The sequence below is a fragment of the Polypterus senegalus genome, chromosome 17 (assembly GCF_016835505.1).
Source record: "Polypterus senegalus isolate Bchr_013 chromosome 17, ASM1683550v1, whole genome shotgun sequence".
Lineage (NCBI taxonomy): Eukaryota > Metazoa > Chordata > Cladistia > Polypteriformes > Polypteridae > Polypterus > Polypterus senegalus.
The window spans coordinates 93,188,259-93,198,245 of record NC_053170.1 but is presented as its reverse complement, the minus strand read 5'-3'; the positions used below and the strand labels follow the sequence as shown (position 1 = coordinate 93,198,245).

The following is a 9,987-nucleotide window of genomic DNA, read 5'->3' as shown; positions in this document are numbered from 1 at the left end:
GAAGGAAAACTCAAAGTATTACAAAGTCAGGAACTTCACTTGGTGCTAATGGACATTACCCAGGTTTAGTCAGATCGGCAGGGTGTCCTCCAAATTCAGCTGAACGAGGGTCTTGGGTACCACCCCCTTCGGCATCTTTACACTGTAATTCTTTGCTTTTTATCTTAAAATGTTAAACCACCTCCTGTCTTCTCTTTACACTATTAATTGATTCCACCCAAGCCCTGTTTCTCTCATTTTTGTCCCTCTCTCGATGTGGCACACCAGATGTACACTCAATCACTGTTCCCTCCACTTTCTACCTTCATGAGACAGACTTTACTGAACTATTTCTATAGACATCTCACCTCTGCTACCATTTCCATGTGAGCAAATGTATCTTAAGCAAATCACCTACTCACTACTGCCATTACATTGACTTCTGTCTTATCAATACCCTTTCCTCTTGCCACTGCATCTGTTAGGAACCCACTGCCAGCCTGGTGTGTACCAAAGAGTTCCTTCTAACATTTTAATACACTTAATCATGCAGCCACCACCTCCTCGTTGCTCTTGGCTTCAGACACCATCATTGTTGTCATCCTATGCATCTCATAACATTGTTCCACTTCACTATCTCCTAACTTCTCGTCTCTTCTAATCATCAATATAAAATCATCAGCACCGTAAAGCTTCCATGACAGTTCATCTACTGTAACTTTCTAGGTGCCATACACATCACTATTGGACTCAATTTGAGAACTACCTTTGTATAGCAATGGACACTTGTCCTGCTTTCACATCCAAAAACCTTCACTATTCCAGCTTGCTGTCCTTTCTACATCTTGTCTGCAACACTGTCAGCACATGAGAAGCACCGCAGAATTTCATGGACATCTTATGCCCACCTTCTCTCAAACTCCTCCAGAAACAAGACTGTGACTGTCCATTAGGTAATGCTATTCTCTTCCCTGCAGTTGATCACAAAAAGCAGACAGCTGTAGCAGAATAATATTTATTACTGTTGTGCACATTTCTCTATAGCATGTGTGCCTGGTGCCAATGTTAGACTTTTACATGGCCATCCATGTAATAGTCATCATGGTGTCAAGTACATGAGCAAAGTGTACCAAGGTGGAGAAGTACATTTTAGAACTGGCAGGGCTGTAAGAAGCAACACTGTGACCCATGGGTTAGCATTGCAAACCATCACAGAAAAACTAGGGGTGTAAAAACAAAGTGGTAACATGTCCTGGAAATGGCAAGCCACACATTACTGACAAAAACAGTGGAGCTATTGAGATGCATAGTTTACTTTCAAACTGAGCTGCAGTGGGGGCTTTCTCACTTCAATTGCATGAGCCATGGGTGTAAACTGTATGTTGAGACCACTGAAAATTTTTGATTGCTCTAACATTTAGTACTGACTCTGTCTTACTTGGTCTGTTCACACATACCTTTAGATTTAAATGATGTAGATTGACTGTGTGTGTGTGTGAGAATGCAATACAGTACTAGCATGCATGTGCGTACACACAATGCACTGTAAAAGTATTCAGACCCTTTTACTGAATGACAGATCTTACACTAAAGATGTCTCAACAAACAAATATTTGGGATTTGAATGCTTTGAAATGATAATCACAGAGGAGAAGCCTTCAGAGTATTATTTTTAATTTGGTAAATTGAGAACTGGTCAAGGGTTCAAATAGTCCTGCAAGGTCCTACAGTATCCATCCATTATCCAACCCGCTATATCCTAACACAGGGTCACGGGGGTCTGCTGGAGCCAATCCCAGCCAGCACAGGGCGCAAGGCAGGAAACAAACCCCGGGCAGGGTGCCAGCCCCACCGCAGGTCCTACAATATAAAATGCATATATTAGTAATAGACATGTTACCACTAAATGTTACCAGTCACATTCTTATTTACAAGCCCAACCAACATGCAAAATGTCGCCACAATAATTAACCCTACAACTGCTTCTGGTCACATTTGACTTGTTTTTGTGTTTGAAATCAGTAAAAGCATCTTACGTTTAGTCAGTTCTGAATGAAACGTGGTGACTTTTCTTACATTTCTCCAAATTAGTAAACAGTTAAAAAAAAAAAAATCACATAATTTGCACAGCTTTAAAAAAAAAATATTTACCTCGCCATGTCTTGGGTCAGTTTTGGCCTATGGTCGTATATTTGCTTTGCAACTCGAAAAAATCCCAAATCTTGTCATTTCATGTCAGAATTGGGGATAAATAAATGCCATTTTTGTATAGCGGCTGCACATTTCACACACATCCCTGTCCTTCAGGTCACCATTGCCTTTAATCTATTTTTCTACTACATTCATGGTACTTTGCTCACAACCCATAAAAATGTCATAAGAGCTAAAAAGAAAGTAATATCTACCTACCTGGTAGCCTCGGTGGATTTTTACTGTCCATTTAGTGTACTGTTGGTTACATCCCATAAAGACATCCTAAATGTCACCTTGGATCATGGGCACTAAAGGTGAAGACCAGTAGAAAATTGGTATGGGGTGGAAAAATCTGATGTTCAGGGCACCTGAAAAGGGCTGTCAGAATTGGGTCAAAAAAGACCCGTAAGACACAGGATTGGGACAGCACTTTCTTAATCCTCACAACATAATGTATTACAATATGAAGTTCAATATTTACTTAATAGAAATCAGAAACAAACTTACCTGATGTACTCCCATATTCCTGATTCTGTGTTCCCATTTCCTGAAATCTTGTGGAATAAACTCTGAAAAAAAACTCCACATACAGGCTATTTGAATGACACAAGCACAATAATATACTGTATATAACCAGCCACACACACGAACAGTACACAAACCTGTGCACACAAACACAGATTACAAATTAGCTGGATTTGAATGTTTTTTAACCAAAGAGCGACAGGCTTAAGGAGAACAATTAAGAATCCAGTGTCCAACAGGGCTGCTGTTCTGATAAACGTGGTACATTTTGTAGATCACCACACACCAAAGGCTTGCAGTAAAAGCCTCTAATTAAGGACACAGGTAGTTAAGGATGGAGCCCCCCACATAAGAACACCTTTAAATATGCGATGGCGGTGGCTCAGCCCTTTAGATGCCGTAGAAAACAAATGTGCTTGGGAGGACACCCTAGTTACCCATAAACCTACTGCAAAATGTTAAAGTCGAGGGTAACACAAGGCACTTGGGGCGAGAAGTAGGTTTTAAAAAAAGTTTTGGAATTAAAAGAGAACAGCACGTTGCCCGAGTGCCCCATTGTCCCACTTAGGAGAGGCTAAATTTGCAGCTCTTACCACTGCAGGTAGACTGAGAGGATTAAATCAAATGACAGAAACAACACTCATAAGAAAGGAGCAAGAACGAAATAATACACAATTATGACAGTCATTAGTCATAAGTCCATATTTATTATACAAAATGCTTCATTTGCAATGCTTTTTATGACATGAATAATAGTTAATAAAAAAAAAATTATACAAGCGCATCTGGAGCAATTTTAAAACATCATCATATACACAGAGAAGATGAATGAGATTTCACTGACAAGACCAGACTCAATCCACAGGTTTCAAACAGATTCCATGCAACTGAATAACATTTGGAGAAATCAACAGCCATCTCCCTCTCTCTCTCTTTTTTAAATGCATTTTTCCAGAACATGCTCCAGGGAATTTGCTCCTCACACGGCCGACACATGCTGTGAGGGGTGTGTGTGTGTGTGTGTGTGTGTGTGGGTTTAACCAGCAAAGGGCGCTAAGCATTTTACTCTCAAGTGGGAGACGACTAAAGAATACCAGACGCTCAGTCTGTGGACTGCTGGATAGCGGAGAAACGGAGTTTACATATCTTAAAACAATTGTTTTCCAAGTGGATAAATGCCCATTCAGCAGATCCTAAAGGAGGAAGAATTGTAGCAGATGATATTCAACTCGCATCACCAATGACATGGTGCTCTGAACACAAGAGCACATCATACAACACAACAAAGAAACATTTCTTTTAACGTATAAAAAATGTAAATGTATGGCTGCTTCTTGCAGAACTGAACTGTGTGGATGTGGATTCTCTTTATTATCTACATGGGATGCTGCAGTGAGTTTTAACAGGGCATTTGTTACATGTAAGGTATGTGCTTTCATCTGCCCACCTATATGCACACTTTGAGGCCAGGGTAGCGGTGGGCACAACTAATGGGTATCAGAGTTTAGGGGCTCCTCTAATCAGAGCAAGGCATTAGTAGAAGAGCAGCTAAAGGATTATTGACTACACCAGCCGGGACGTTTTATATAGCGCCTATAAAGTGTATTCACACCCTGCTGTCACATTTGTTTGTTATACAACATTGAATCACAGTGGATTTCATTTTGGCTTATTAATAGAAAAAGACTAATATTTGTAATTAATTTAGATCACTTTGTAGGGATCTGTTTTCACTTTAAAATTAAACACTAAATAATGAATCCCGTAAGATGTTAATATGACACCTCTAAGATTATAAGTGGAAGACACAGACCAGAATTGGTTCAGTGTAGACCACTGGGCTGGGGTTAAAGATAATTGCAAAGTAAACTCCCCTGAATGTGGAAGGGTCACCTTGTGCAAGTCTGTATGGTGGCCTGACCTGCACAATAAAGACAAGAGAATAGAATAAGCAACTGGATGAAAAGCACAAGTCAGGGGAGAGAGACAAGAAAACATCCACATCACTGAATAATCCACTTCAATGAAACACTGAATCAAAAATGGAAAGAGTGGCACGGCTAGAAATCTGCATAATGCTCTCCAACAAAGAGAGTGACAGTGACCACCAACTGACATCGGAGGAGTAGGAAAGCGTGACAAGCTCTGGTGAGACCAACATGGAGGGTTTTGGCTGCCAGACTGAAAAAGTCACATTTAAACACTGATCATTATTAATCATTATTAACACAGAAGGTTCTGGACGTCTTGGCGAGGCTAACATGAAAATAAAGAAAATCCTGGAGATAACAAGCACAAAGGCAAAGCTACACAAGAACAGCTTGAAAACCACCATGTGAATGTCTTGGAGTGGCCGAGGTAGAGAACAGCGCTCAATCCAATGGACAATTTGTGGTAGGACTTAACAAAGGCATGAGCAACGTGACTCCTGACAGAGCCTGAGCAATTTAAAAAGGACGAGTGGATGGGAAATGGCAGATGTGCAAAGCTGAGAGAGACGGAGACTGAAGGCGGTCACGACTGCCATGTACTAAAGGCTAATTTGATGGAAGTGAAAACTTGAGTCTCAGTATTGGGTGTTTTATATTCATCATTAATTAAACTCAAGATCAGTTCAGTTTGAGATTAAAGACTTTTCTGTCAAATAAGCCAATGTAAATCCACTCTGATTGAATGTCACACAACAATAAAACAGGAAAGCTTCCAAGTGGCCGACGCCTTTTCATAGGCGTACTTGTCACTACCTGCTGGGACTGTCACCTCCCTGTGGCCCAGTGTGTGTGGAGCTTTATTAATAATGCTGGAGGCAAACAAAACCCAAAACCCAGCCCTCACCATGGCAGCCTGTTTGGTACCCTGGCTGCACAACAAGCTTCTTCTCACAAGCTCCAGTGCCCGCCCTGATGCCACTGATCAGGACTCTACATGAATACACATATTCCGTGCTCCTCCGGCGTTTTTTTCCGACACACACTTTTGTGGCAGCATATTTTGGTATCCAAGACTTAATGAGAGCCAGCCAAGTAAAAAATAAATTTCAGTTTAGAAAAATTTAGCAAAACACCTCTACAGTCCACGCCAAGTACACATCTCACTCTACTCAACCACCAAGCTCAACTGTCTTGACGTGAAGGACCCTGGCTAAAAGTAACGAGAGGTGGGTGCCCTGCGCTTAGAGTCCCCATGATTTGATATTTATGCCGTCACTTTGTGAATTTTGAAAGGTGCCGAGCACACTCGACTCTCAGAGCTTTTTTTTTGGCTTTTCCTCTTTTTGGACTGTTTATAAAATACTGCAGATAGAAAGTGTTATTCATGTAAACGTTTCTAAAATTGCAGATTTGTAGAATTGTACACCTACACCCCAATATGCTTTATTCCTAGATTTTTGCCAGCAATTTAAACACCCTAAATGTACCTCGTGTTTTGCAATTCCTTTGTATACCCATCAGATACAAGTTTTGTTTTTTGCTCTCCTGCCAGCCAGTAATGATAATCCTGGGCACCTTTGCTACTCCAAAAACCCCAAACTGAGGTTTACTGTGTCACTGCAACAAAATGAACTGAAATGTCAGCTTTGCCCGTTGCTGTGACTTGCCTTCTCCACTCAGTTTCCATCTTTGCATCCTCTCTCACAACAACAATAATCTACTGTGAATTACTCAAAATGAGAGAAAAATCGGGTTAGAAACACAAATACAATGCCGTGGCCGTGCTGTCACCTTTCTGGTAACATGGGCTCTGTGTATCCACAACTGGCTTTAAACTCCACAATCTAGTGCTGACCATATTATTTTCTGGAAGGGTATTGGAGAAGCTGCCGAGAATGAGGCGAGATGAGGAGGTCTCTGTGCCCCCCGTACACGGTCCTGATTGTTCACACCTTCTAGAAACTCCCAGCAACTCACTCAGTTTACCAACAGCCAGGCCTTACTGTGTTAAGTCTTTACAGCCTCCTGCACATTGTTCTTGGGCCTTGTGCCACTCACCCTCTACAAACACAGTCATGGGCTTGAGGTGCCAGCGATACGGCCTCGTCCAACATCCTGGGCACCTTTTTTAAATTCTGATGCTTTACACTCCACTCCAAAACTTCATATGTTGAGTCACCATGGGCGATATGAACTCATTCTAGATGGGGACACCACTGGGGTGCATCACTAACGGCACAGAGAAGGAGGACTAAAGTCAGAATTGCAAGCAGAATGAGAAGCCCCCAGAGAACACACACAGAAGGCAGCATGGAGACAGCTAAATGAACTGACACCTCGATGTGCCTGGCATAGCTCAAATCCAAATAAACGCAGTCACGGACCAACCTTGAACTCCAGTCCTCCCACGAGACCTCATGTTCTATTTTGTCAAAGGCAGACAGGAAATACAACATCCTATTCTGCTCAGGCTTTGTGAAGAACGCATGACAAAAACTGCCCACTCACACGCCACAACAAAGGGTCTTTACCAAAGAAGTTTGTGTGAATGCTGGAATTCTGACCATCTATGCCAACTGCGTGAGGAGACTTGTTCTTTCGAGCATTGGCCTGATGTGTGTGTGCCAGCTGCTGAAACTGATGGCACTGAGCTGGTCAGCAGCAAGTCTGGATCAGAAACAACACTTGGTAGGCTACATTGGACACTTGACATACCAGTTTTGTATTTTGAACTATTCAAGCGTAAAGGACAAGGCTGAAAAGAAGGTAAAAGACACAAAGTGTTGAGCCTTCAGAAGGTGCCATGACTGATGAAGACTTTACAGCTGAAGCATTGTCTCTGTTTCTTTTCTTTTCAGGGTGGTAATAACCTTAAGTTTGTTTGTTTTTTCTCCCCTTTACAGATGCACATCGACACAAACTCCATTCAGGTGTAAGCACCTCACCAACTGTAATTAGTGCTACGAGTTGCTCACACGCCATCTGGCACAGCACCCCTTACCACGCAGTACCCAAACCCCACACTGCCCCTTCCCCTGTCAGGATAAGAAAAGCCTGGGCTGTTTGTTTGTTTGAAATTGCTGGCAAGTTCTGACAGACTTTAATCGGGCATTTTTTAGAAGTGAAATTCTTCTTTTTCTTCAGGTTAAGAAGCGGTGAGATTTGCATTTACCAACTTGTGAGGCTTCGATGACCAGAGCAGCGAATGGACAGCGTGAAGGTGGGAAACGTCTGCACTGGTAAACGGATCTCAGCTCCGACTGATGAATTGCTTTGTGCTTCTCTATCCTCTCATCGTATTCGCTTGCATGTTAACTACATGAATGCCTCTGTCCACGTTTCTAATTTAAAATCATGGGCACCCTTAAATGTCTCAGACAGCATGTGGCAGTAATTCAGAACAGCCGTGGGGCAATAGGGGGGGGATTTACTGAACATACATTAATCAAAATGACACACTTGAAGGGATGCCCAAAGTCAATATGGCCGAAGCGATCTCACGAGAGCTCAGTCTTTGATAAACGCGGTTCGCCTTTACTGGGTGCGGATGACCATTACTGGCAACAAGGCCTCCTATCTTTTAAGCCCTTTATTAACATCACTGTTCACATATAATTGGCAGACCGACCTACCAGGAGTCACTTTACAAACGTTTTAAGGACAAAAGTAAATGCAAGAAAGAAGAAAGCTGCGTTGAAGTGTGTGTGTTGACACAACGCTAATTTACACAGAAAAGAATTTAACAAAACGTCCAGTCGGAATTTTAGATACGCCTGCCTATTTATTTTGTCAGAGTAATAAAGAAAACGTACCATACAAGAGACGTCAGTTCGGAAATGTAAAAACAAACTGAAACGCAAAAAAAAAAAGACACAAATGAATGTTCCTATCTTACATAAACGCACTACTCGTCACCACCGTTAGGCATCGGCTCGCGTGGCTGTCCCTCTTTATTTCAATGTAACTTCACCAAAAAAACCCAAATCTAGGCAAACTAGCAAATACGGAAGAGGAGTAACACTTTCATTGTTTGCTACCAAGCTCCCTCTGTAACACTGTCATCAAAACGAGATTTCAGGGAGTAACATTTTGGAAGAATAAAGGGGCGGCACTCTTCACACTTGACCGGATCAGCAAGTGGCAATTTAAATTAGAATTAATAAAAATAGTATTTGTTTTTTTTTTTTAACATTTGACATATGTTCATTTCTGTTCCTTTTGATATTTACTTCCATGCAATTTATACAAAGACATTTCCTATATTTTCCTTTCACAAACACAAAGACGACCCCCAGAGTTTTCTCTCTGTATAGAGCCACTGCACTCTGGTGGCCCCCCCACCATCTTTTTTTTCCCATCTCCCCTCTTGTCCATACTCATACATACTCATGAATTACAAGTAAAAGCAAACAAAACATCATCTATTCACGTATATTTTGTGGATTTTTTTTTTGTTGTTGTCCCCTCAACCCCATTCAACATTACTTTTCCTGAGAAGGCGGCCGTTTGTCTTCCCTCAAAACACAGTGCATTTCTTTCCGCGTTTCTTGACTGGCGGTGGACACAGTACAGCCCGGATTGCTTCGTCAAAGACGGTTTTCAAGCCCCGCTGGGTGAGAGCCGAACACTCCAAATACTTCACAGCCCCTGGACCAAAAGACACACCACAGATGAGTGCGAGTGTTGACATTTCACTTGAAAGGCGGCACATTCTTCAAAATGTCACAGAAGGTCGGGTATCTTTATTTTAACATCACTGCATGTGGCTCCTTGAATTCTGCCACCCACCTGTATATGCACAGCTGTATTAAGATTTTGACAACCCCAATTCCAACAAAGTTGGGCCAGTATGGAAAAATGCCATTAATGACAAAAAGGAATGATCTGTAAATTCTACTCGCCCAGCACTATACTGAAAACACTACAACAGCACTTTATTTGATGTCTTAAATTGTGAGTACACCCGATGACTGCAAAATGCTCCAAAATGTTGGCCCAGTCAAGTGTTTCCCACTGTCTCGTTACTTATAGCACTAATTATTAAGTGTCTTGGCACTAAAGGCACAAACTGATTAAGTTTAGTAGGCAGAATCTTTTCCTATTCATCCATTATGCAGGTCTTCAATTGCACTGGGGCATATTTTGTGCTTCATAATGCGCCACACTGGTCAGGACAATCATGGACCCCAATTGTTTGCTTATGGAGTCCTGCACTTGTAATCTGTGCACAAGATGGCTACAAAAACACAGGGCTATCCTAGGAAAAGATGGCATCTAGATGGTTAGGTAAGATGCTCCAAAATTTGTACACCACCACAGCATGACAGGTGCTGGCGTTTGGACCTGATGCTGCTGATAA

General features: G+C 41.8%; 1 protein-coding gene across 1 annotated transcript in view; it reads right to left on the bottom strand.

Moving 5' to 3' along the window:
* Positions 1 to 3,384: 3,384 nt before the first annotated feature.
* The window catches only part of LOC120517432 (ras-related C3 botulinum toxin substrate 3), a 40,971-nt gene continuing 34,368 nt past the window's right edge, over positions 3,385 to 9,987 (bottom strand). Inside the window, exon 6 of the mRNA XM_039739763.1 lies at positions 3,385 to 9,275. Coding sequence (XP_039595697.1) covers positions 9,145 to 9,275 — 131 coding nt within the window. The 3' untranslated portion in view covers positions 3,385 to 9,144. The remainder of the gene's footprint in view (positions 9,276 to 9,987) is intronic.